This window comes from Nannospalax galili, unplaced genomic scaffold, assembly GCF_000622305.1.
Source record: "Nannospalax galili isolate Female #2095 unplaced genomic scaffold, S.galili_v1.0 scaffold529, whole genome shotgun sequence".
In the NCBI taxonomy this organism is placed as follows: domain Eukaryota; kingdom Metazoa; phylum Chordata; class Mammalia; order Rodentia; family Spalacidae; genus Nannospalax; species Nannospalax galili.
The window spans coordinates 125,795-153,603 of NW_008360309.1; the positions used below are offsets into that span (position 1 = coordinate 125,795).

General features: G+C 44.3%; 1 protein-coding gene across 7 annotated transcripts; it reads right to left on the reverse strand.

The window, feature by feature from the left end:
* Positions 1–26,329, reverse strand: Znf101 (zinc finger protein 101). 7 transcript variants are annotated; one of them, XR_001872223.2, is made up of 8 exons: positions 26,194–26,329; positions 19,142–19,477; positions 17,563–17,969; positions 15,186–15,312; positions 14,741–14,801; positions 12,531–13,961; positions 11,313–11,452; positions 1–3,858 (listed from the first exon to the last, which is right to left on the reverse strand). XR_001872223.2 is itself a non-coding variant. In XM_017795994.2 (6 exons), exons 3-6 carry the CDS (start codon positions 17,599–17,601, stop codon positions 12,920–12,922), a joined length of 1,269 nt encoding a protein of 422 aa, XP_017651483.1. In that variant the 5' UTR covers positions 17,602–17,969; positions 19,142–19,477; positions 26,194–26,329; the 3' UTR covers positions 12,370–12,919. The 7 variants fall into 7 exon arrangements, 4 of the variants coding, with proteins under 4 accessions (XP_017651483.1, XP_029415170.1, XP_017651484.1 ...); XR_606919.3 differs by having other exon boundaries at positions 1–3,861; XR_003848002.1 differs by lacking the exon at positions 1–3,858 and adding an exon at positions 4,406–4,762.
* Positions 26,330–27,809: the final 1,480 nt, after the last annotated feature.

The window sequence follows — 27,809 nt, forward strand, 5'->3', positions numbered from 1 at the left end:
TGTTGGGATTCGAACCTGGGTCTTCTGCAAGAACAACCAGTGTTCTTAACTGTTAAGCCATCTCTCCAGACCCAGCTTCTGATCCATTTTAAACTAACTTTTGTACAGGGTCATATACTGGGCCCACACAGAATCTTGCGAAGTTCAGCTTTCCTGGTGTGGTGTTTTGAATGATAAATGTCCCCATAGGCTCAAGAATTGAACGCTTGGACCCCGGCTGGCAGTGGTGTTTTGGGGATGCCATGGAATGTTTAAAGGCCTTCTTGGAGGAAGTACATCACTGGGGTAAGGCTTTGAGAGTTTATAGGCTTGTCCCACTTCCAGCTAGCGCTCCCTGCTTTGCATTCTAAGTAATACCCCAGATAGGTTACCTTATTGGAGCACAATTGGGCTTTTTTTTTCTTCAGACACATAATACCCCAATCACTGGAAGGTCTCAAGCAGCTCTTCAGTGGCTTGCTGACATTCCTCCTGGGTGTGGGTAGTGATGAGGAGGTCGTCCTCATGCTGCAGGAGGGTGATATTTGGGTGTTCTTGGCGATACTCAAGCAGGTCTGTACTAAGGTTTTCATTGAATAGAGTGGGAGAGAATTTTTAAACCCTTGTGGCAACTGAGTCCAGGTCAGTTGGCCACTGAACCCTGCTTCAGGGTCTGTCCACTCAAAGGCAAAGATGGGTTGGCTCACTGGTGCCAGAGGCAAAGAGAAAAAAGCATCCTTCAGATCCAGGACAGTGTACACAGTCCTCTCTGGATCCAGTAAGCTGAGTAGAGTGTAGGGATTTGGCATGGTCAGATGGATAGTTTCCACTCTTACTAACTTCCCTCAGATCTTGGACAAGACAACAGTCCTTAGTGCCAGGCTTAGCCACCGGGAGCAACGGAGTATTCCAAGGGGAATGGCAAGGGACCAGGATTCCTGCATCCCTGAGGCAGCAAATATGCTTTCTGATGCCAACCTTGGTGTCCCTTGGAATTCGGTATTGCTTTATTCTTACAGGTGAGGCAGAGTTTAGAAGTTAGACAATTATTGGTGGCCTGTGAGAAGCCAATCCAGGAGAATTGGTTTCTGCCCACACTCCAGGGACCTTTTGCATTAGCTCTGTGAGGAGGGATTGTTTGCTTTTAGTTCTTCTGGGTTCTTTTCTACTATTTTATATTCTTCTGATAAGGGGCAGGTTACTAAGATAGTTGGGTGTGGATTCTTTAGATGCAAGGTAGCTTCATTTTCACTAAACGTGATGGTGGCACCTAATTTTCTTAACAAATCTATGCAAATCAAGGGGTATGGGCAATCAGACATAACAAGAATGAGTTACAGTACTTTGTTTGAGATTCACATTTCTAGTGGTCGTCCAGGCATAGGTGCCAGTCCCTATTGCCCCCTGGATGGCGGTCCTCTTCTTGGTAAGGGGGCCCAGAGGTTTGGTCAATACTAAATGTGCGGCACCAGTATCTACTAGAAACCAGAGAGTTGGGCCCCCAACTTTCCCTGTCACCACAGGCTCACCTGGGCTCACTGGTATTCATGTTGGGGAGCCCTGGTCAGTCTGCGTTTGTTAGGCTGAGTGCTTGTTCCCCTTTCCCATGCTTACGCTTTGGACAGTTGTTCTTCCAGTGTCCTTTTTCTTTACAAAATGCACACTGATCCTTTTCCAACTTAGTCCGTGGCTGGTTCAGCCATTTAGGATTCCTTCCATTTTCACCTTCTTCCTCTCTGAAGGCTGCCATCACCATCTTGGCCAGCCTCTTTTCCCTTCTTTCATCTGAATCTCTATTATTAAAGTTTTCTGCACTATCTCTAATGACTACGACCTGCTCATTCCTGCAAACCTTTCCAATCACTGTAGCTTTCTAAGAATGCCTGGGGTCAACTGATTCACAAAGGCAAGACTGATAGCTTGCTGGTTATCTGCAGTGTCTGGGTCAATGGGGGTAAATTCCAAATAGGCTTCCCAGATATGCTCCAAAAACCCAGGATTCCTGCCCCCCTGAATAACTTCAGATATCTTTGAAAGATTAGTTGGTTTCCTGGCTGCTGCTCTCATTCCAGTTAGTAGGGCCTGGTGATGGGCGTCTAGTGCCCCCTTGCCATGGTCCATGTTAGGGCCCCAGTTCAGTCAGGTGGAGAGCAAGACCCCTCGCATCTGTGTCCTCCCCAGGTGTCCCTGGGACCACTACAGTTTGCAGGCCTCAGTCAGGATGTGATCCTTCTCTCAGCTGTGAAGAGAATTCCCAAGAGCTGCCTGCAGTCATCCCAGGTGGGCTGATAAGTGTAGAAAACAGTTTCCACTAAAATAATAAAGGCCTGGGGTTTCTCAGAGAAGGGGGGTCCGGGCTCCCCACCCGGTGGTGGGGGTCCAATTGGGGGTGCTACCCTGCTTCCCTAGAGGAAGAATAGCCAGAGGAGAACACTGTGGAGGAGGGGGTTGGAAAAAATGTAAAAGATGGAGAAATGGGTGGAGTGTTTCCTGGGGATTGAAACATTCCCTCAAAGAGGGGAAGGCTCCTGACACTCAGGAAGGAAACGAATGTCACATATCTGGGTGTATTGGTTATTTTCTGTTGCTGTGATAAAATACCTTGACCAAGGAAACCTATATAAGGAGGAGTTTATTTGGGCTTATGTTTCCAGAGGGCTAAAAGTCCATCATGGCAGCAGCTGGCAGGCAGCTGAGGGATCGCATCCTCATCTGTAAACAGAAGGTGGCAGCAGAATCCTGTCTCAGAGCAGAATTCAAGCCATCCTAAACATTCCTGAGCCGCAGGACAAAAAGCAAACGAGACCATTCCTGGGGACAGTTGGATATTGCAGGCTCTGGATACCTAACTTTGCTGAGATAGCTAAGCCATTATACCAAAGCCTGGGAGGAAAAGGCCCTCTGAGTTGGAAGGAAAAAGAAAACGAAGCTTTTCAAAGGCTTAGAAGAGCTCTAACGTCAGCCCCAGCGTTGGGACTGCCTGACACTGCCAAACCCTTCCACTTATTTGTGGATGAACGACATGGGGCAGCAAAGGCTGCACTGACCGCAGACAGCTATAACCCTAATAACTTGGACCACATAAAATTTGAATTGGTTCTGGTGGTCTTTTTCCCAGTGGTTTCAAACTCCTTAACAGCCCGACCCAGGTTCCAGAAGGAAGGGTGTTCTTGTGCCTGCCTGAAGTACAGGACTGTCCTGAGTCAGACCGATGCCATCTTCCAGAGCTCAGCTGTGCCCACTTGCCAAAGATCATTGCAGCTCAGCTTGTTGACCACTCACATCCCCACATAGCAAGGGCAGGGAGAGTCAAGGGACCCTCACCTGGGTGTCTAGCCACACCTCCCAACCTGTGGTGGGAAATTCAGCCCTAATTACTTGTGGCCTGGGGGGAACGGCTAGATCATATAGGCTGGGGAATCATATGCAGCTATGAGGAAGCCATCATCGATGCTGGGTGGAGACTTTCTGGTGCGGCCATGGGTGGGGAGAGCACCCACAGTCCTGTAAGTAATCTCTGGCCACTGCTCTGTAAGCCCAATAAACTCACTGGTTTCATGGAGTACATTTGGGGGGACTCATACCTCTTTTTGTTGTTGGGGCCAAGGGAAGGAGTAATGGATGTTGTTTATATGTCCCCTTCCAGAAGGAACTTTAACAACACTGTCGTTTGAGGTGGCTTCTCGGGTCTGACGGGATTTGAGCTGCAGACACTGTCACTGACTCTTCCTCTGCCTTCTGGCTACTCGGAGAGGCCAGGGTCTGGCAGGTGCTGGGAGGGCACTGCAGATGCAGCCACAGCCATGGTCTCTCCCCCAGCCACACCGTGCTGCTATGATAGTCCTCCACTAGGCCAACTGCCACTCCCAATATGTTTTCCTGCTGGAGAGAAATGTGCACCACTTACTCAGAGCATGATTGCCCACCACCGGGAATAGCACAGACTTTATCTGTATTTACTCTTTGATCATTTATGCCTTCTATGAACTGTTGCTCGGGATTTAAAGCCCTCCAGAAGCTCCCTAGCATAGCATTTGGCTTTCTGTCAGTTTTCTCCTGAGACACTCCAGCTTGACACAAAATCTTGCCACGTTGTCTTCAAGGGACCAGGACAAACCCCTTCCTTGGCTTTGTCCTGCTTTCTTTCTTTTTTTAAGGATAGCTTTTTAAAAATATTTTATTTATTTTATTTTATGTGTACGCATGTATTGCCTGCGTGTAGGTAATTGCACCCGTGTCGTGCAATGCCCTCAGAGGACAGAAGTGGCTGTCGGGTCCCCTGGAACTGGAGTTAGGACAATTGTTAGCTGCTATGTGGGTGCTGGGATTCAAACCTGGGTCTTCTGCAAGAACAACCGGTGTTCTTAATTGCTGAGCCATCTCTCCAGCCCCAGCTTTGTCCTTCTTTCATCTACTCTGCTTACAAACTTGATTCATATGCTGGTCTAGATAGTTCAGGTCTGCCAAAGCCTCTCCTGCTTCATAAAGATCATGTCCCAACAACAAGGCCACTGAGCTCCATACCAGTCTTGTTGAATTGACTTTAAAAAAAATTCTCCAGTCAACAAGGTCTTATCCGGTCCAGCGAACTGGAAACCAAACACTGCGTCTTTCAAGCCCAGTTCCCTCAGCAACACTTGTCCTTTTCTCTATCGTCTTCCAGTCCCTGATATTCACTTGGACCTTGTGAGGGTGGTGATGACAAAGTTCAGCCTTAATGGCTGAACTACCCATCCCATCTGAGACTGGTTTCTGTCATGTTGTCTCAGGTTATATCTTTGTCCTAAAGAGGAATGGGTAATTATGTTACTCAGTTTTTCTGCCTTCACAGCAGCAGATTGATCCCATCTGCCCCCATGTCCCACAGCTCATGAGCCAGTCTGTGACGGCCTCTTTCATTGCTTCTTTAAAGGCCTTTCCCAATTCGAGCAGCTCAGGTGCGAGTATTCCCTCATGATCATGGCTCCTTGCACTGAACCACTGTTAAGGCCCCATCTGCATGCGAATCACAGGCTTTTCCCTTCTCCAGTAAAGATCCACAGAGTAGCTTCTGTCTCTTACCACCCTCTCCTCACTCTCTGACTCTCCCCATGGCATCCAAGTTCTTGGATCTCAAGGACTTTCTAGAACAGATCTAACTTCTACTCTTTTCCTTTCTGCTCTGAGCCACAAGAAATGGCAAACCACCACCTCTATCTCATCCTTTCATTTAATTTACCTGCCAAATCAGAGGCTAACATGGAGGACGCTAGCCACACCTCCCTTTCTTGGTGTAATCCGTCCTTACAAACAAGTTCCTGCTGCAGCTACTTCTTTCTCAAAGGTACGTCTTATTACCCTCACCAGCAGCCAGGTAACCGCCAGTCACATGCCAATGTTCTCCGCCCCTATGTGCTATTCTCAGACTGCAAAATTTGCACTAAACCGTCCACTGTCCTCAGGACATCTCTGTATTCACACAGCAGACCCCACTCATCAAACAGCTGTGCCACTCCAAACCACACAGAGGAAGGCTGCCACACTGGAATTTCCCCCATGGACATCCCAAATCCTGATGGCTCAAGTCTTAGTTACATGTCTCACTATTCATAGCAGGAACGTGCAACTGCTGCTATCATGAGAGCACGCACCACGTGGGGAAGGACAACTATCAGAAATCCCCCTGTGGATGCCTCACTTTCAAAATGGTCAGATCAGTTGCATGCCTTGCTAGCCAAAGTCAAGACCATACAGTCACTCCTCCTAAACTTATCTGTGGTCCTTTCAGGTCCCTATGCAGATGCCAAGTGTTGTGAGAGACTTTCCCTAGGGAGACACAATAATCAATGTAATGGCTGCATCAAAATCCAACTCGATGAACCAATGAGTTTTTTTTTAAATAAATGAGTTAATATTTCATTCTTTTTATGATTTATTATTTGTGTGTATGTGCGTGCATGCATGTGTGTGCATCACATGTGCCCAGGTACCTGTGGAAACCAGATGACAGCACTGGAAACCCCAGGAGCTGGAGTTGAAGGTGGTTGTGAGCTGCCTGACATGGGTGCTAGGAACCAAACTTGGGTCCTCTGCAAGAGGAATATGAGCTCTTGAGCCATCTCTCTAGCACAACCAATGAGTTTTTATTGAGATTACTAACAGTATGGGTGGGGGGTTACTTACAGGAGCAGGAATAACTCAAAAGCAGCTGCATCACTGAAAGGCCCACCCAACATGGGTGATGACTCATGCAACCTGCGTCCCTGGAGCTCTCTGTTCAACCTCCAGGCAACCCAGTGGGATCCAGAAATCTTTCTGCAACTCAGTTGATCAGTCTCCTCTCCAAGTAGTTAGTTTACTTCTATAAAGCTGGAGAGGGGTCTTCAAGAATCTTCTAAGTTTCAGCTTTTCCAGACATGTAACATTTGTTCTTCCTTGAGTCTCTTTTCTCTCCCCCTCCCTCCTGGAGGGAGTGTTTCAATTAGGAGGAAACGATTATAGGACAAGCCCTCATACTTGCATGACAAGAACTGCAGAGAATGAGTTGTTTCTCAAGTCCTGAGCAAACATCATTCACAAAACAGATTTGGTAATTTTCCATTCTTTTTCTATCAGGGATCACACACCACATATATTATTCATAACTACGTCCTTTCTTATCCATGTTATATCCCTTCCAGACTCAACAAACACCTTGCAAGTCTTGGGTTCATTTCTGAGGGGATGAACCACACATTACATCTGAAGGGCTTGGGCACTGATCATCCTGCCTTGACTGGGTTGTACTTTCTGATGGACTTAATCACAGCACATGGCAACACCGAGATTCCTTCAGGGATCTCCTGATCACAGACATACTCCTCCTTCCTGTGACTGTGGAGCAGGACCTCATTTCTCCCTGGTATTCTGGATCAATCACTCTTGCTAACACATATGGCGACTCAAGGTCATCAAGAACCCAATGGTGCAAAAGGAAGTTTAAACTTCCATATGAATGGGATGTTTGATGTTTGTTGTACTTCCTGACAGAAGCACCGCCTGCTCTGCAAACTAACGTCTATGCCAATGAAGCATATAAGCTCTTGGGAATAGGAAACAACACATTGCTAGCAGGACTATAGTGGTGATGGTGAGTGGTCCCACGCCCCTTCTGCCCTTGAATCCTGCAACCTTTGGTCCTGGCTATAGGAGAAAGTATATGATATACAGGACACTAACTCAGAGCGCATCACGCCATCTGGACACCCTGACCCAGACCTTCAGGATTACTGCCACCTAGTTGGAGCTGGAACTGTGTCTCTAAGAGACCAGTCCACAGTTCTATGCCAGCTGCTACAGGATGGTGGAGAACTTTCAATACAATTGACTTCCATGGGCACAAGCACTACTGCTTTTCTTTGACAGTGAAATGAGTTCCTTGGTCATGAGCAATGCCTTGTGGAATGTCAACAATGGATAAGGCATTTTGTAATTCCATGGACAGTAGTTCTGATGGAAGCACAAAAAAGACAAATCTATGCTGTAACATCTATTCCAGGAAAGACACCTTCCGTGACAGAGTAATCCATTGTAGACGAACTGTGAACTGCCACAAGACCACCACCTGGTCACCATGGTGAATGGTGCCATATTGGGGATTCATTGTTGACTTCTGCCGTTGGTATACATAACACGCATGAGCACCGTAGCCAGGTCGGCCCTGGTGAAAGGAAGTCCATGTTCTTGAGCTATGAGTAACCTCCAACTCTGCCACCCTGACAAGAGTGGGCATGGACTCATTGGCCTTGAAAGTGATGGCCAGGGAAGAATGCTGACTACTATCGCAGAGCGGGTCATCTTACCTGCTTGATTATTAAAGTTCACCTCTGCTCAGAGGACAGTTTGTGAGTGTACATCCAACAAATCCTTCCGTAAATGCCTTTCCTATCAGTTTTCCAATTATGCAACTTAAAAGTTCATGACTACCCAGCCAAACACATGATTACAAATAATGAGCCTGTGTACAATCTCACATCTGGTCATTCTTCTTTCTAAGCACAGTGTACACCATGTGCATTGCCTGAAGTTCTGTCCCCTGTGAAGATTTCCCTTCATGGCATTCCTTCCGCACTGTACAAGAAAGCCATGATAATGCTGCAGCTGTCTACTTCTGGGTGGTACCCAGTGTACACACCATCTGTAAACCAGGACCTGACCTTTTTTTCCTCAGCCAACCAATCATAAGGAACACCTCCAGGAGCCATAGGTGCACGTCTGGAGACAGAAGGGACTGTAACAGGAGTAGGAACCATAGGCATTTGGGACACTTCTTCATGAAACTTAAGTTCTACTTTCTGGACCAGCACAAGTATACATGTATACCACTTTCATTACATGATGGATTACTGCTGTGCATACCAACTTTTTTTAGCTTAGTGGGTTAGTTAAACCCAGCTCAAGATGAACAGCGCACATTGAATGATAACGTGGTAAACTCCTGCAAAGTATTCAGTTTCCACTAAGGCCAAATGGCAGGACAAGAGATGTCTCTCAAAGGGAGAGTAGGTGCCCTCAGAGGATGGAAGGGCCACATTCCAAGATTTAAAATGTCTCCTCTCTGATTTACCTCACAAAGGCTCTGAACAGCATCCTTGCCTGACATTCACACTTCAAATACTACTGAGTATGCTGGATCAGAAGGCCCAGGTGACCAAGCAGAATGCAAGGGAAAGTAGAGAGCTCTCAGAGCATTCTCCCTTCATGGGCCCCTTCAAAGCAGCAGCTTGTCAGGAGATCTGATATATGAGCCAGAATATCACACCCAAATAAAACTATGAGTCTTTCTTGAGGGTTGGAGGAGCAAGGCAGAACAAATATCCTTCACATCAGAAGAAATGACTCTGTGACACCCAAAAACACTGGACTCAGAAAAATTTTCCAAGGGAGAGGTCCCTGAATTTTGGGTGCATCTATTTTCCATGTTCTGATATACAAATGCTTTACCATCATGTGCAGAGTGGGTGGTATCTGCTGCTCAGTTTGTCTAACTAGCATATCATTAATGTAATGGACTGGCAGAACACCTTAGTTATTCTGTTATCCCAAGCATCCTAACAGAGCCTGAGGAGCTGAGTAAAACAGCAAAAGTTAACTACCCATCTTGACAACCGAAAGCAAATTACTTCAGGTGGACCATAAGGACTGGTATGGGGGAGTACTGGGGGAGATAGGGCTAATGTACACCAGAAAGACAACCACCTCTGCTACAGCAGCTAGACAAATAGTAACGATTAATAGATTAAGCTTATTCTCCAAAATCCATCCCTCTTTTGCACCGGCCATCCAATACCATTAGAGAAAGAGATGGAGGAAACCACCCACACCTGCATCTTCGAGTACTTGACTGTGGCAGTAACATGCATAGTCTCCCTAAACACACGCTTGTTTTTCACTCCCCGTCTACCCTCGTAATGCCAGCTCTAACAGCTTCCACTTGGCCTGTCCAATCATCATAGCCCTCATCCCACAGGTCAGGGAATACATAGGATTGTGCCAACTCCAAAGTATAATTATTCCAATTATGAATTCTGTGCCTGGAGAATGAGTAATGGGACCCAGCAGACCCACTGTGAATTGCATGTTGGGCAAAATTGACCATCTGCTCTCCATAAGCACTACTTCAACTACAGGGCCACAACATGGGCTAGGATCTCCCATAATCATCAAATTCAATCAGTGTCCAACAGACCCTGAGAGTTCTGATTATGTTCTATTCCACAATGAACAGTTACCCAGGTAGACAGAAGGTTCTCCCTGGTGAAGGATTTAAGGAATGGCTCAGAATTTAAGAATGCTTATTCTTCTTCCAAAGCCCCAAGTTTGGTCCCCAGCACCCAAATCAGGTGGCTCACAACCCACTGTAACTCTGACTCCAGTGGATCCAGTGTCTTCTTTTGGTTTTTTGGTTTTAGTTTTTGTTGCTGCGGTTTTTGTGGTTGTTGTTGTATTGATTTGGTTTGGTTTTTGAGACAGGGTCTCCCTATCACCCCAGTTGGCCTGGAACTCACGTGCACATACATATACACACATACACATAAATAAAAATATTGAATTTTCAAAAAGATTAACAGTAAAACTTCAGTAATGTAGCAAGATCTTCCTCAAGAGGACCTGGCCTCCTGCCTCACTTGAATTCTGAGATCATCTATCCATGTCTGAGTGTCAGTTGTGAGGCTAAGGTTGTTGCTATGAATCAAGGTTTACTGCAGTTCCTTCACTCTGAAATTTTACTACTGATACAAGCCAAACAAAACCTTAGTGGGCCTCCTATTTCATTTCTAGAACTAGTTTGAGAGATGCATCTGCCCCTTAGTCCTACATGAGCCCAACACTGTGAACAGTGCTTGCCTATCTTGTCCATGACAGTAAGCAGGCTCGCTTTGCCCTTTGCAGTTTACTGCTTCCACCTGACCTTGCTACTCTAGCATCCCATTCAACCCACTGAATTCATGCTTTCAAACTGAACAGCCCCATCTACCACTGTAAGTCGTGGCACGCAGAGATGGGCAAGTGAGCTCTCCATGTATGCTGTTGTGCCTCTGACAAATTTATTTCCTTATTTATTTATTTATTTATTTATTTATTTATTTATTTATTATGTGTAGGTGCACACCTGCCACAGCACATCTGTGGAGGTCAGAGGACAACTTGTGGGAATCATTTCTCTGCTTCCATTCTGTGGGTCCTGGAATCAGAGCTCAGGTTGTCAGGTTTAAATACATTTTTAAACTTTTATGTATATGAGTGTATTTCCTACATGTAAGTGCACCTGTGCCATGTAATGCCCACAGTGGTCAGAAGAGTAGCTTCCCTGGAACTGGAGTTACAAATGGTTGTTAGTTGCCATGTGGGTGCTGGGAACCAAATGTGGGTCCTCCATAAGAACAGCCAGGTTCTAAATTTGTACTATTAGTGAAAGGCATATATTCTAGACCCTAATGTTGAGAATGAACAGGCTTTACATGGCAAATCCAAACCAGCATTCCAATTTCTTGAGCCTGTTGATTGTTTGCCAATATTAAACCATGAGATATCAGGCATCTTTAGTTCATTTGTAATAGACCATCTTTTGACCCAGAATACAGCCAACAAATCAAATAAACTGTATTTTTTTAATGCACAATCTGCAGCGGTAAACCCAGGATTTTTGCTCAATGTTCCCACACTGATGAATTCAGTCCAATCTACTCTTGTTTCTTCCACCATTATAACACACCAACAAGGCCCATACCCACACACACTCAAATACCGTCTATTTGTATAAATCAAAAACATCAAGTTCTTTAGGAACACATGGGTCACAATGTGCACCTTACCTCTAGGGTCTTGGTGAAGCTTGAATCTGCTCATACATGAGTGGGGAAGCTGGGTCCTGAGGGGAATCAGCATTATCTTGTTTAGTATTTCCTTCAGGAAACGTCCTTGCTATTTTCCTAGACCACGTGGAATTAATCTCCTATGGAAAGGGCAGAGATGACAATACTGCAAGGTGTGGGAAGAGGGATGCCTTTGTTACTTTGGGTTGGGTATTATGGGCCAGGAAAAATAAACCCACCCATCACTATTTGGACTCACACTGCTGGTGTGGTGACAGGCCTTTAATCCCAGCAGTTAGAAGGGAGAGTAGGAGACTATTTGTGTAGTGGGAGGCAAGCCTCCCTAAACAGTGAGTTCCAGGCCAGACAGGGCTACATAGTGAGACCTTGTCTCAAAAAAAAAGAAAGGAAAAAAGGAGGGAGGGAGGGAGGGAGGGAAAAAAGAATACATGTTTGCAGGAGGCAGAGGCAGGTGGATCTCTGAATTCAAGGCCAGCCTAATACATATTTGGAGAAGGGGGTGGGGCCAATAGGAGTCATTCCAGAGAAATGTAAACATATATGAAACTCTCGAACAATAAATTAAAAATACATTTGAAAAATAAGCCCACAGGAGCTGGAACGATGGCTCAGTAAAGAGCACTCACTGCTCTTGCAGAGGACTTGAGTTCAGTTCCCAGTATGCACATGGCAGCTCCCAACCATCTGTAACTATAGTTTCAGGGGATCCAACATCCTTTTCTGGCCTCCATAGACACTAGGCACACATGTGCTGCACATACATAGAATGCACACAAAACACCCATAACATGAAATAAAAATAAATCTTAAAAAGCCCACTACAATCTAGAAGTACAATGTTCCCGGCCTCATCGAGGTCCTTCCATTTACATCCACTTGATGTTACAAGTCCCCAACCTTTTAAAATCGGTGCCCACAAGGTAACTACAGACACCTTTCTGTTGCCAGAGGAGATCTTATGGGTGTCCCGGGATATGATGTGTACATTCTTTCTGCCTCAAAGAAATGAGTAAGACACACGGAAGTAACACTAAGAGTGCAGATTTATTAAAAGTGAGAATAACCACAGAGTACACGCCACAGAACAGGAGAGGCCTTGAGCATGCATCTCAAGAACCCAAAATGGATCCGTGGGTTTTCATTAGAAATGGAAAGAAAAAGTTCATTAAACCTAAAAGATAGGTAAAGTAAACCTACCTTTTGGTGATTGTAGAGGACGATTTTCTGTGGTTGCTGGAAGAGTTTATATGACCTCAAGATGGTTCACAGGAGTCCAAGTGATGGGCTTTCTTGGTTTTTGGGTCCCACAATCAAATTGTCATTGCTCAGTCACTCTTTTCTGACCCTATCTCCTCCTGCATCATTTCCCCCAGATACATGATCTCCATAATTTTTAATAGGAAGGAGGTATCTTTGGTAACTGCTTCCAGCTGGTGGGGTTCTGTAATCCCTATGCAGGCTATATCACATTGTTTACATAAAGGTTTACCATTATTTTGAGTTCTTACATATGTTTTATATGAACAGGAATAAATGTTCTAACTACACTGTTCACATCCATTGGGTTGTTGCCAGCGTAAGTTCTTTCATGCATCTGAAGGAAACGGGGATAAAGGAAGTAGATAGTCTTGACATTCATAGGGGTTTTCCACAGCATGAACAGACTGATGTCTCTTATAGGAACTGTGACGGCTGAAAGCTCTACCACACTGCACACACTGATAAGGCTTCTCCCCAGTATGTCTTCTTTCGTGTAATCGAAGATAGGAGTGATGTCTAAAAGCTTTACCACATTCTTTACATTCATAGGGTTTCTCTCCAGTGTGGCTTCTTTCATGAAATTGAAGGTAACTCTGACGCGTAAAGGCTTTATCACAGTGTTGACATTCATAGGGTCTTTCTCCTGTGTGAGTTCTTTCATGTAATCGTATGGAAGAGTGATATCTAAAGGCTTTACCACAGTGTTTACATTCAAAGGGTTTTTCGCCAGTGTGCGTTCTTTCATGCATTTGAAGTAAAGAGGGGTAAATGAAGGACTTCCCACACTGTTTACAGTCATAGAATGTTTCTCCATGAATTATTTTATGTCTATGATAGGAACTCTGAGATCTGAGGACTATACCACATTGTTTACATTCATAGTGTTTCTCTCCAGTATGAACCTTTTCATGTAATCGCAGGTGGGTAAGCCTGCTAAACGCTGTACCACAATGTTTACATTCGTAGGGTTTTTCTCCAGTATGAATTCTTTCATGTGACTGCAGGGCACTGAGATACCGAAAGGCTTTGCCACACTGTTGACACTCATAGGGTCTTCCTTCCACATGAATTTTCTGATGTCTTTGAAGGGAATTGAAAGAACTCAGAGTTTTACCACACTGATTACATTCATAACGTTTTCCTACAGTTGGACTCCCTCCACAGTCTTTATATTCATAGATGTGCTCGCCGTTGTAGGTCAGGTGATACAGTCCATAGGATTTTAAGCATACCTCACATTGAGAAGGTCCATTCGCAGTGTGGGTTCCCATGTTTGCTTCAATATTTGTGAGAGAATTAAAGTTACATGGCTTCTTTTCATGTTCTTCATGCTTGTGTGGTGTTTTTCCAGAATGAGATGTGACATGCCTATTAAAGGATGAATGACACATAAAAATGTCATCGCACACACTGCTGCTCACATTGAGATCTGCTATATGGGGCAAGGTTGCCCCATCATGACTGCCTTCTCCACTATCAGAGAGAATCTGCAAAATCAACTACTGTGAAAAATGGCCAGCAAATTAGTAACAGTTGCTCTCCTATTTTTGCTTATTAGAATTATTACTGTGCTTGCTTATTAGACTGCCTCGAACAACATGCTACCAAAATCAGGCATATCTGCCATACAAGAATAGTCTGAAACTAAATGGACTGATAGTTCTAGAATATGGCCCCCACAGAGCCATGATCAAAGCAGTGACATTCACTAACACAAGGTCCTGTACAACTTCCAGGTGAAAGGCTACTTGAAGATTGAAGCTTACACTGAAATATAAATTTTTGGTGAAAAGTTTCTACTGATGAGTAAATTTTAAATTGTTCTTATTTGATTTCTTAGCTTTGTTCATAAATTTTCATGGTACATTAAAATTTCTTTAAGGCGGGCTGGAGAGATGGCGCACAGGGTAAGAGCACTGATGGCTAATGCAGAGGTTCTCAACACCTACATGGTGGCCAACAATCATCTGGCTAACTCCAGTTCCAGGAGATCCAACTCCCTCTTTTGTCCTTTGCAGGCATTGCACACACATGGTTTACTTACTCACATGCAGGCAAAACATTCATACACAAAAATAAAAATAAATCAAAAAAATGTTTTTTATTTCTGCAAGAGATATTTGATTCCACTTGTGCATGCAAATTACCTTAGATTTATTTCAGGATTTTCACAATGGTCTTCAACAGTCTGATCTTCCCATTCATAACCTAAAATGGAGTCCCAGAAATTTTATGACAAATTATTAGAAATTCCTGAAAAATGTTTGTAGCTTCAATGTGCATTGTAACAACAACTAATTTATTCATCATATTCTTTCCCTCCACATCCAAATCACAAAGACCATCGTTAGCCAAGGAATACACTTGTTCCCTAATGTATTACGTGAAGGTAAAATGATATTCTTAGCCGGGCTTTGGTGGCGCATGCCTTTAGTCCCAACACTTGGGAGGCAGAGGCAGACAGATCTCTGTGAGTTCAAGGCCAGGCCAGCCTGGTCTACATAGCAAGTACCAGGCCAGCTGGGACTACAGGGAGACCCTGTCTTTAAAAGACCAAAAAACAAAAAACAAAAAAAAAAAAGACATTCCTACCTATAGCAGTGAAGTTCCTACAAGTTTCCAGCATCACATCTCCATAGAGAGTCTTCTGAGAAGGATCCAGCAAATCCCACTCTTCCTGCGTGAAGTTCACAGCCAGCTCCTCAAAGCTCACATAATCCTAAAACATGCCATATTTGTGTATAAAAGAACAAGTGAAGATGACAGGATTGCAAACCTGTTCTCATTAGACAGTAGGCCCGCAGAACTGTGTAGCATTTCTTCCATGACACAGAAGTTCTAGCAAAAACACTGAGCAATTTGCACAGAAACAGCAAGACAGGTCCAGTCTTCTCATTACGGAGCCCAAAGAGCAGGATGTGCTGCAGCCCTACCCCAACTCTTTCCTGCAGTGGATCTACTTCTTAAAAGAACACCCTACCATCCAATATACACAACAGAGCTCATATTGACACTCAAGACGCTGTCTATCCTTGAAAATTAATGCTCAAAAAGTTTAAGCTTTTTCCTCCATAGTTTTCAACTCCAAATAATCAAAGAAATCTATGAAAATAGTATCTGGTAACCAAGTAAAGAAACATGGAGTTCAGTAAATACATACAAGTAATAGGTTCTCTAGAACAAATACTTTGGGAATATTATTAAACATATGGCAAACTATACCTTATAACAAACAGGCACAGCAAGCCCTGGAGAAAATTTATTTCCTGAGGTACTACATTATAATATGCTGTGTGTGTGTGTGTGTGTGTGTGTGTGTGTGTGTGTGTGTGTATGACCAGCGGTCAGAAAACAACTTTCAAGAGTCAGTCAGCTCCTTCCATGTGTGCCTCAGGAATCAAACTGAGGTCATCATAGGGGCAGGTGCCTTTATCTGCTCAGCCATATCACCAACCCAAACACTCACTCTACATCCAAAAAAAATCACAAATAATGCAGAGAAATACAAATATGTAACACAAGAACAGAAAAAAAAATTATTTAAGATACATCATCTCTGAGAAATGTCAGTTACCATACAATTTAACCACCACCAGTTGGAGATCGTGTGTTCATACACATGCACTTATAGGGAAATTTCACATTCAAATGATGAAAATCATAAAGGAATATTGTGGTGGTTTGAATAAGAATGTCCCCCATATGCTCCAAGTATTTGGACATTTTTGTCCCCAGTTGGTGGCGCTGTTTTGGGAGGTCTTAGAAGGTGTGGTCATGCTGGAGGAAGCACATCACAGGGGATGGGCTTACAGAGTTCTTAAACCTTGCCAGACCTCTGCTTCCTTGCCTGCTTGAAGATGTGAGCACTTAGCTTCTGCTCCTCCTCCAGCCACCTCTGCCACCATGCCTCCCCACCATGATGGGCTCTTGCCCCTTTGGAACCATAAGCTAATAAACTCTTCCTTTTATAAGGTCCCTTGGTCATGGTGTGCTTCTACCACAGCAACAGAAAAGTAACTAATACAAATACTGTGCGTAATCTTACAGTCTCAAATTTAGTAACATATGAAATTAACAAATTCTTTGATATGAACAACACTCACAAGACAAATTTCTTGACCACATATGTAGTAACTTAGATGAAATGAACAAATCCTTTGAAGACTCCATCTAGAGATATACAGAGATATCTTAACAGTATAAATACATATGCATGTAGGAAAGACTAAATCAATACTTAAACTCCCCAAAGAACAAAGGGCTCTCTGAGCAGTTGCTACAGATCTACCTTGGGGTTCTGTTGGTAACTCTTCCTGTTTCTTCTCTTCTATCCTTTTTGTTCAGATGCTAGCCAGAACCTAAGTACACTTTTTCTGGTACTTTGGACTTTTCTTTTCTGAAGTTTTCCTCCCATGTGGCTGTCTGTCTGCCATGCAGCTGTCTGCCATGTTGGCTGGGCACCACACCAGCTGAACTCAAAGGGCTTTTTCTCTTCCTGTTATCCATCTCTTTTCTCTTGACAGCTGCCAAAATTTATAGGTCGCCTGTCCTTAGATTTTTCTTTTAACTCTCATAAAATTGTTCTCTAGTTTTCTTTTGAAGCCATTCTTAATTTGTTTTATTTATGAGAATAAGAACTCCAAGAAGGGACCCCAGTTTCCCTGGTCATGTGTAGCAATTCTGGCAGGACTCCCTAAAATTTCCCATAGCATTACTTGTTGGTATGGTATGGTATAAGCACATTACTCTGAAGTCATTATTTTATGCCTTCAATGGTGAAGAAAATAGAAAAGGCATTTTTGCAGTAGTAAAGTATGTAGACTCTAAAATAGAGAATGGCAATTTAAAAATAATGTTGTAAGGTGTGTGCACACAGGTGGCCAGCTGTGCTAGTCAGAGTTCTCTAGAGAAATAAACTGATAGGATGAATACATATTACAAGGAGATTTATTATTTATTAAGCCATTACCTGGTCCGGCCTAGATAGTCCAACAATGGCTGTCTCCATGCTGGAGAGGCTGATGACCTGGTAGTTGCTCAGTCCACAAGGCTGGAGACTCAGCTCTCAATCGGGTGGAGAAGGCCTGGAAGATTCACCGACAGCCTCTGATGTTCAGTCCACACTGGAGGCCCAAGAAGCTGAGTTCCGACGTCAGTGAAGGACGGCTGAAGGACGGCGGTGGTGGCAGCGGCGGTGGTAGCGGCTGCGGCAGCAATGGGACAGGGACTCACCCTCAAGAAGTGAAGGCGGGCAGGGAGGCAGCACTGCTTCTGCCTTTGTCTTCTTTCTATGCCGGCCACTTCTGAAAGCGCCACCCACGCTGGGGGAAGAGTCTTCTCTCCTCAGTTAGTCCTTCCTGAAATCACCTGGCAGACCTGCCCAAAGACACGTCTCTTAATTGATTACAGATCCAATCAAGATTAGCCATCACCCAGCAAAGCAGCAATATCCGGGACCTGGACCCCCACTGAATGTGTTCCCTGACTTTCCACCCGCACAACCTCCAGGTCTGTCTCCACCCACCGGCTCACACTCATACTGGACTGATCTCTGAGACTAAATATGTCCTGGGCTACTGGAACTTTCTGTCTCCTCTCAATAGGAATCTACAGTTTCTCATCTACTGATACTTCCATATGTAACCGTCTGTATCACACTGCTGGCCAAATCCTGACCTAAGAGCCATGACTCAAGCTCTGCTGAAGCCCCTGGGCTCAGAGGACAGGTCCTACCTGAGGCTGCTTCCTAGGGCTCAAGCCCAAGCTGGAAAGAGGCCATGCAAGGTAAAAGTTTCCAATTTGAGGTTCTGAGTTGGTCAGCTCTGAATTTTTACTGTTCCCAGCACTTCCCTGGCCTTCATTTGCATCATGGGGGAAGGTCTTTCCCTGAGCTCCTCTGGAGGCCAGTGACTATGCGCTATCCACCTATTTTCTCACTGTATTCCTGTCATACAGCTCAGGGTATTATTTATGAAGATTATGCAATGTCTCAATGAAATGAAAACCGAGTAATACAATGATAAAATCAAGAAGTAAAATGGGATGGGGAAAAGTCCAGGAAGAAAGAGAAAAAGGAAGAGGAAGGAAAGAAGAAAAGGGTCAAGCAGACCCCACGGCCCCAGGGCCAGCTCTTCCAGCGAAGTTAAGAACTTACACCAATTTGTTACAATGTTTTCAGAAGAGCACATACTTCCTAATTTAAACTATCAACCCACTATCCTACTACAAAAACTAGCTATGTACATGCACACATGCACACCCGCACATACACAAACCTACAGACTGACAGATGCATAAAATCCTCAGCAAATCAAATCTTCAGCTGTATTTTTTAAATTTCTGAGTACTATATTTCCATCATTTCTACTGCCCTCACACACAGCGTCTCACCCCACTCCCCCGTCCCTCTGTTTTGCAACCTCGTCCTCAGTATTCTAACACATGTACCACCTATGGGTGTACTTAGTGGTGCTTACACGTACTTATCTTTAGGGCTGACTACTTGGGCCAGGATAACCTACCATGGAGCTCATCCCCAGAGAAACTACCTGTCCTGCTGTCAGCAGCCACTGAACGCCTGTAGCTTTTCATCTAGAAATTTCCCCATCCACATTTGCATGTCAGCTGGTGGTTTCACGCAGGTCTTGTTTAGACATTCATATTGCTGGGAGTTCATGGGTGTATCTTCCCTGTCATGTCTGCAAGACATTATCTAGCAGCAGGTGTCCGTCCTGGTCCTCTGGCTCTTATAATCTTTCTGCCCCTCTTCCACGTGTTCCATGAGCCTTGGGTTGCACTGTAGATGTATCAACTGTGGCTGGGCACCCAAACATCAGTTATTCTCTGCATTCTGACCAGTTGTGGATCTCTGTAATAGTCTCCATCTGTCACAAAAAGAAGCTTCTTTGATGAGAGATGAGAGCTATACTTATATCTAAAGTTTTGGAGCTAGGACCCCACAATTCAACTGTATTTTCAAAATAACACAGTTATTGATGGCTCAGTGGTTAACATCATTGGCTGCTCTTGCAGAGGACCGGGCTGTGAATCCCAGCACCCACATGGCAGCTAAGAACCATCTATAACTCCAGTTCCAAAGGAATCTGATGCACTTTTCTGACCTCCTCGGGCATTGCACAACACTTACTTACATACATGTACGTAATACACTCATACACATAAAATAAAAATAATAAGGCTGGGCATGGTGACACATGCCTTTAATCCCAGCATGTGGATCTCTGTGAGTTCAGATCTCTGCAAGTTCAAGGCCAGACTGGTCTACATAGCAAGCTCCAGGCCAGCTGGGGCTACAGGGAGACTCTGCCTCAAAAAGACCAAAAAAAAAACTATATTATTTCTAATGAAAAAAAGCAAATAGATAACAAAAAATGGAAGCTATTCCATGATCATGGTGAATAAGAATCCTCAATATTATGATAAAATGTCAATTATCTTCAATTTGCACTACGTACTCAATACAATCCTAATAAAAATCCTACAGCTTATGTTGTAACCAAAACTGATGCTAAAGATTATATGTAAGAGAAAAAGAAAAGCAGAATATTGACCACGATTCTGAAGGAACAACATGCACAGCTACATTGCCTGACTTTACGACTTCCCATGAAACCACAATAATCATTAGAGTGCACTCACATTTCAGAAAGAACAAACAGATCGGCAGAACAGAAAACCCAGAAACAAACCACAAAAATAGAGACAATCTGTTGACAAAGGAGCAAAAGATTCAGTGAAGAAAGTACAGTGCTCTTACAGATGCTACGGGGCCACCTGTGACCCTACATGCAAAGAAGGAAGTCAGACAGAGACTTTTACACTTTCACAAAATTAACCCAAAGTGAACCCTAAACTCTCGGGCTACAGAACCTCTAGCTTCTGCTCACTCCCCAAAATCACCTCACCCCCCGACTCTCAGGAGAACTGATAAGCAAAATCTGCTGCAGCCCTTCAGCTCCACCACTCCCCAAGCAGCTGGAAGCAAGCCCAGTCCCAGCTCTACTTTGAGTTATAATTTACTTCAAGACTCCAGGCAAGTAGGCCAGGTCACATGGTAAGGAAACTTTCCCCACCCCCTGGAAACCTGTAAGACTTAGAAATAGGATGGTGCACCTGCTGCCAAGCCTGATGACCAGAGTCAGATCCCTGGGACCACAAGGGAGTAGAGAACCAACTCCAGCAAGTTATGCTCTGACACATATATATGTAGACACACACAGAGACACATACACACATACACGCACATACACACACACACACAAATAATAAAAATTTTAAAATATTAAAAATGTTTTAAGCAGGGCATGGTGACACATGCCTTTAAAAAAAAAAAAAAAAGAGTTAGAAACACCCTTTGATTCCCCAGAACTGAAGGGTCTTGGTCTCCATTTAGTACCCCTTGTAGATGGCTATACCTTGATGCTAATAATTCTCTTGAAGGGTAATTCATGTCAGTCCTTTCTACAGGACCTAACTTACATCATTTATAAACTATACAACATGAACCTAAACATGAAACACAAAGTGCAGAACTTCTAGAACTTTAAGAGAAGACAAGCGCCAGAAGGGCTAATGTGAAGGAAAACAAACCAAAGGGGCCAGGGATTACAAACCAGAAGACAGATAGGCCCTGGCAGACTTGACAAATGGGAACCGGAGAAATGAAAAGGCTTCTGCCCAGCAAAAGAAACTACATCAGCATGAATGCCAGCCTACAGAACGCGGGAAAAACCTTTGCAGCAACACTTTAGTCAGGACATTAATAACTACAACATACAAAAAACTGGAAAATTGCACACACACACACACACACAATACATGGGTCAATGAACCAAACAGTTTGGGGGGCGGTATTTTTGAGACAGGGTCTCCCTGTAGCCCCAGCTGGCCTGCCTCTGCCTCCCAAGTGTTGGGATTAAAGGCATGCGCCACCACGCCTGGCAACAGTTCTTAAAACAAAACAAATAGCCAATAGTTTTCAAAGTGTTCAACATCCTTAGCCATCAGAGAGATTCCCATTGTCACACGCCTTTAGTCCCAGCACTCCGGAGGCAGAGGCAGACAGATCTCTGTAAAATCGAGGCCAGCCTGATCTACATAGAGAGTTCCAGGCCAGCTGGGGCTACAGCGAGACCCTGTCTCAAAAAGATCAAAAGAAAAAAACTAAAATAAATTTTAAGAGCTGAAAATAAAATCATTCTGAAAACTGAAGTGATCCTGCGACCTTTACAAAATTGTATCAAAAAATCAACAGCACGCACTGTCAGTTTTAAATGTAGAAGGTCACTGAAAACAGTAAAATTAGACAGGCCTGGTGGCACATCCCTGTACTCCCGGCACTTGGGAAACAGGCAGGGGGATGCTGCAAATTCAAGACCAGCCTGGGATACCTAATGAGTTCCAGGTCAGCCTGGGCTACTGAGTGAGACCATCTCAAGAAAACAAAAATGGCTGGTGAGATAACTCAACAGGCAAAGAAACTTGATACCTTGAATTTGCTGCCTAGGACACACACAGTGGAAGGAAAGAACCAATTCCCATAAGGTGTCCTCTGGCCTCCACATGCAAGCCATGGTATGCGCCTGAATAGTAATGGTATTACACACTAAGTGTAAAAGAAAATAAAAAACAGTAAAACAAGTAATTATTCAGAACACTGAAATTTGAAATTTAATTCTCAGTAAGAAATTTAAATGTTTTATATCTTTATAACAACAAAAAAAACTTATCAAAAGTAACTTCAATTAGTTTGCAAAGTAGTACGGCTTTTTCATGCATCCTTAGTTTTAGTTAACCCTTCCTCCCTCCCTTCCTCCTGTCCACCCCCCATTCCCCAGGCCCCATTCCTGCTTAAATCTGCACCCTTAAAATTCCTCATATATTTCCTTTTTTTTTTTTTTTGTTTTTTGTTTCATTGTTTGTTTTGGTCTTTTTAAGACAGGGTCTTCCTGTAGCCACAACTGATCTGAACTCACTATGTAGACCAGGCTGGCCTTGAACTCATAGAGATCCGCCTGCCTCTGCCTCCGGAGTGCTGGGACTAAAGGTGTGCGCCACCACACCCAGCTTCCCCTTCTATTTTCATATCCTCTATATTCTGCTGTTCTCACTCCCTAAAGGCATCACCCCCAACGGCCCTTTTCCAGTTTCCTTACTTCTATGGGTACTCCAGGTTAAACCTAGAAATCTGAAGAGCTGAGGCTAGATCACCATATGAGAACATGCAGTGTTTATCTTTGTGAGACTGGGTTACCTCACTCAGATTTTTTTCTAGTTTAATTCATTAATGTGCAAATTTCATTTTTCTACAGTTGAATAAAATTCCATTATGTATATAAACCACATTTTCATTATCCGTTCATCAGCTGATGGACATGTAGGCCACTAGCCACTACCACTTCCTAGCTATTATGAATAGAGAAACAAGGACTATGGTTAGACATGTATTTCTGTAGAATATGGAGTCCTGTGGATATGTGCCCAGGAACGCTATAGCTGGGTTATATATGTTAAAAAAAAAATAAGTAAAAATTAAAAAGGAGATCCCCCGCATGTCTGGATAATGCTGCTCCTGAAAGCTAAGAGTTACTAAAGAACACCCCAGTGCCAGGTGTAAGATGCTACCTTATGAGTTCTGCTCGGCTGTGAACACTATAATCTACAATACCAACCTTCCAGGCAAGATGACCCTTGTATAACAGTGGCACAACTGTTATGGGGTAGCCAACTGCTCTGATTGGATTTGACGCCTGCTCTACAAAAAGGAGTCTTTGGGATTGCAAATCTAGTCAAAAATCCAGGCTGAGGGGCTGGAGAGATGGCCCAGAGGTTAAGAGCACTGAATGCTCTAGCAGAGGACCTGGGTTCAGTTCCCAGCACCCAAATGGCATCTAACAACTATCTATAACTCCAGTTCCAGAGGATCCAACACCCTCTTCTGATCTCTGTGGGCACTGCACAACACAAGTGCACTACAGGCATGCAGGCAATACACTCATACACATTAAAAATATTAAAAATAATAATTTTTTTAAATTCATAGCTGAGGTCTTAGCCTCTAGGCTAAGGTGAACTTACTACTGTTGTTTAGCTAAACTATGTGGGAATGATTTTCCACCTAAGACTTTATAACAAGCCTTTACAAACTGAAATTTTACATAACTTTGTAATCAAGTTAATCATGTTTTGAGAACATTTAAAACTATGAGCCAGGCATGGTGACACACATCTTCAATTCCAGCACTCAGGAGGCAGAGGCAGGTGAATCTCTGAGTTCAAAGCCAGCCTGGTCTACATAGTGAGTTCCAGGCCATCTGGGCTACAGGGAGACCCTGTCTCAAAAAGAATGTAATCAGTTTAACAATGGTTTGGAATCCCCATGTAATTAACTCTTAGAAGCTAAGCAGAATGCACTGCTTTAATCTTAGACCATGTTGCCTATTTGTGACTCAATTATGCCTGAGTGAGAACAATGTTTATGTGTGCATGAGATGTGATCGCAATAACACTAAAAACGATGATGCTGAAAACAATGTCTCCACAACATCTGTGGCATAACACATGGACATAGGTTGATGACATGTTTGTGGTTTGTGTGCTGTTCAGATTCAGTAGGGTCAGAAAAACAACTTCCTTTGTAAAATTGTTTCTCAGAGATTGCTCATGTCTTTCAAGTGAAGTGCTTGATATGCTGTTCATTGATATGAGAGGAAAGCCTTTGCTGGAACACAGCAGAACAAAGAACAAATAGAACAACAGACTAGCCAGACATGGTTCTGAAAGAACAGCTCTGAGAGAAACCAGACTATCCCTGAGCAGACCAGGCACAGCCTTGGTCAAACTACTCCAAGAGTGAAGACTTTTCTTTAACTGTTGTGAGGTCAAGTAACCTTCTAAATATTTGTGTTTATACCCACAGACAAATGCTGTTCCAGCCTTAGAGAAGCCTCTCTCTGCCATGCACGACAGTGAATGTAGGCTGTGTGGCTGCTCAGTGCTGATAATAAGCGATGACTGAGTGCTCAGTCTTAAACAGCACACTTATATCACCTCTAAGGTTCAGAGGTCATTGCAGAAGAGGGGATAGAAAGAATGTAAGAGCCAGAGGATAGGGCAAAGAGCTGTAAAATGATGGCTCCTGGGCACAGTACCACCAGTGCAGTCAGGATCTCACAGTAGCTATGGCTGTTTGTGATGGGCCTACACAAGATTGGGCCCATCAACAATCAATCATGGATCAGGGAGGGGACCACAGTGTCCTACTCCTCCTTGAGTATTGATTACTGATGGATCCTGGAGGAGGAAGTCATTGTCTGTAGCTGTGTGTCCACTGAGGTGTCCACCAAGCTCCAATGAGTAATTTCAAACCCATGGTCACATAGATGATCCTGGTTAGACTCAGTGAGTCTCACACCAAAACAAAAAAAAAGGAGACATGATGTTTGAACAGGAACTGTGGGGAGACATGATTAATAGGGGTCAGAGGAAGATTCAAGAGACTGGGAAGGGGGGGTAAAATAATCAGAAAGCACTTTATACGTGTATGAAACTTAAAATACAAATTCGTTAAAAGTTTTATGATACAAAAAGGAACTTTAGTTGGGCATGGTGGCACACGCCTTTCATCCCAGCTTTCAGGAGACAGAAACAGCTGTCAGACCAAGGCCAGCCTGGTCTACATAGCAAGTTTCAAGGCAGCTGGGGCTACAGGGACCCTGTCTCAAAAAAAAGAGGCACTTCATCTAGGTGTCATGGCTCATGTCTGTTAATTCCAGCACTTTGGAGATAGAGGCAGGAGGATCAGGAGTTCAAATTCATCATTTCTTACATGAGACCCGACCTCAAAACACACACACACACACACACACACACACACACACACACACACGGAAATGGGAAAAAAGAAAAACAGAAAGATGAACACAACACGAAAAAATCGCACACACTATCTGACTTTCACACTCCCCGTCAAATTACAATACTCAAGACACAAATACACTAGTTGGGAAAGAATAAACAGATCCAAAGAGAAAAAAACAAAAACCCAGAAATAAAGTCAAAAATGTTGTCAATGGATCTTTGACAAAGGAGCTAAACAATTCAAGGAGAACTGCTTCTGGAACACCTGGGAAACCTTCAAAGAAGCTCACTAGACATAGACCACAAAATTCACAAAATTAACGCAGATGTATCATAGACCTAAATGTGAGATACAAAGTTCAGAACTTCTGGAAGACAACACAGCACCGGGGCAACCTTACTTTAAGCCTGCCTTTGCAGTGCGACACCAGAACAGGCCCTGTGCGCCAGCACCGGCTCGTGACGTCACGCACAGTCCAGCGTTCCCAGGCGCAGGGCGGAGCCTCCTGCTCCCCGCCGTCGGCGCAGCGGTGGCAGCGGTGGGAAGCGCCCGGCAACACCGGCCCCGTGCCGGGCCCAGGTCGCAGGCTGGGTCGCTCCGGATGACTAGTCCCGCGCCGTCCCTCCCGCCCCGCCCCGCCCCGGGAGGACCCAGCACAGCCCGCTCCGGCGGCTCCAGAGGCTGCTGCTCTCGTCTGGACACAGCCGGCCCCACGCTCACCGCGGCTCTTCCAGGCTCGCTAGTGCTGTCTGCGGCTCCCCGCAGCAGGGATCACAGCACAGCACCCACAGCGGTGGACCAAACCCCGAAGCATGGCGGCCAGAAGGAACCCACCCCCTGCCGCCCGCTAAGGCTCCTGATTGGACGGCGCACGGAGGCCCTGATTGGCTACGCCCACCCCGCGAGACTTGAGTGACAGGAGTAGATCCCTTAACGCACTCTTTAGGCAGTGAAGGTAAAGCACCTGGCTCAGAGCTTGGGTGGTCAGCAGGTGGCCCTGGGGACTCGCGGATCTGTTGTGTACCTCCTAGGTGGGCTTTACGGGACAGGATCACAGCAGTTTTGTAACTCTGAGACACCTTGGGATCATGGCCCCTGGGAGAAACAAACTCTCGTTCGGTACCTGAGGGCAAAGAAGGGCACTGTGCCAAGCCTTTTTCCTTTCAGTGACAGAGTCTTGCTATGAACTCCTCAAACTTGTAATCGTCCTGCCTCAACCTACTGAGTACTGGGATCATAGGCTAAGTGCCACCATGTCTGGCAGTAATTTTAAGGAGTCGGTAGAGAAGTTGTTATTTTTTGGAATTTTCACCAGGTACTCTTCCCTTTATTTTCACATGTAAAATTTGAAGAAAATTGTCTCTTAAGTGTATGTAATTGAGTAACTGAAAAGGTGGCTTAATTGATAGAATGCTTGCCTAGAATGCAGGAAGCCCTGGATTCAATACCCCAATCAACATAAACTAATGGGGCATGGTGGCACATGCCTATAACCCTAGCATAGCACTATTGAGGTGGATCAAAGGATCAGAAGTTCAAGGTCCCATCCGTGCATCTCTGGAATAAAGCCAATTTATTGATGGTGGAGTCCGGGAACATCAAGGAAGAGGAGTCAGAAAGAACATAAGAAGAATCAGGAAGCCTACTGCTACATAGTGTCCAGATATGACCATGCCAACATGGATGGGGAAAATTTCACAAGGTCCCACCTCTTCATGAAGACCTACAGACAATCAATGGATACTGCAGGAAGGAGAGTGTTTCTCCAGGGACCAGCTCCCTAATAGGTTATCCAGTCCCAAATCGACAGCCCTAAAGACAGGTACACAGAAGCACCACCAAATGCACTCAGATTACATATATTAATATGTAACAATAATCAAAGAGATTGAAAATTTGAGTGGGGATGGGAAGAGTTGGAGGGGAGAGAGGGAGAGGTGGAAATGACTAGATAAAGTAGCCATGTATGGAATTCTCAAAAAGGAGAAAAAAATTTCAAGGTCATTCTCCACTACATAATGATTTTGAGGTCAAGATCTCTGCTATATGAGACCCTTCCTCAAGAAACAAACCAAAGGCTGGACATGCTAGCATACATGTTTAATCCTAGCACTTGGGAGACAGAGGTAGATGGATTTCTGTGGGTTCAAGCCCAGTCTGATCTACTAACAAGTTCCAGGCCAGCCAGGTCCACATAGTGAGACCCGATCTCAAAAAAAGTGTCCATCACTGAGTGGTTCAATGTGTAGAATGGTACAAATGTGGTATTTATACAAATCCAGGATTACTTGCAGAGAGACAATCTAACACTGTTTCTGAACAGGACAAGCACATGT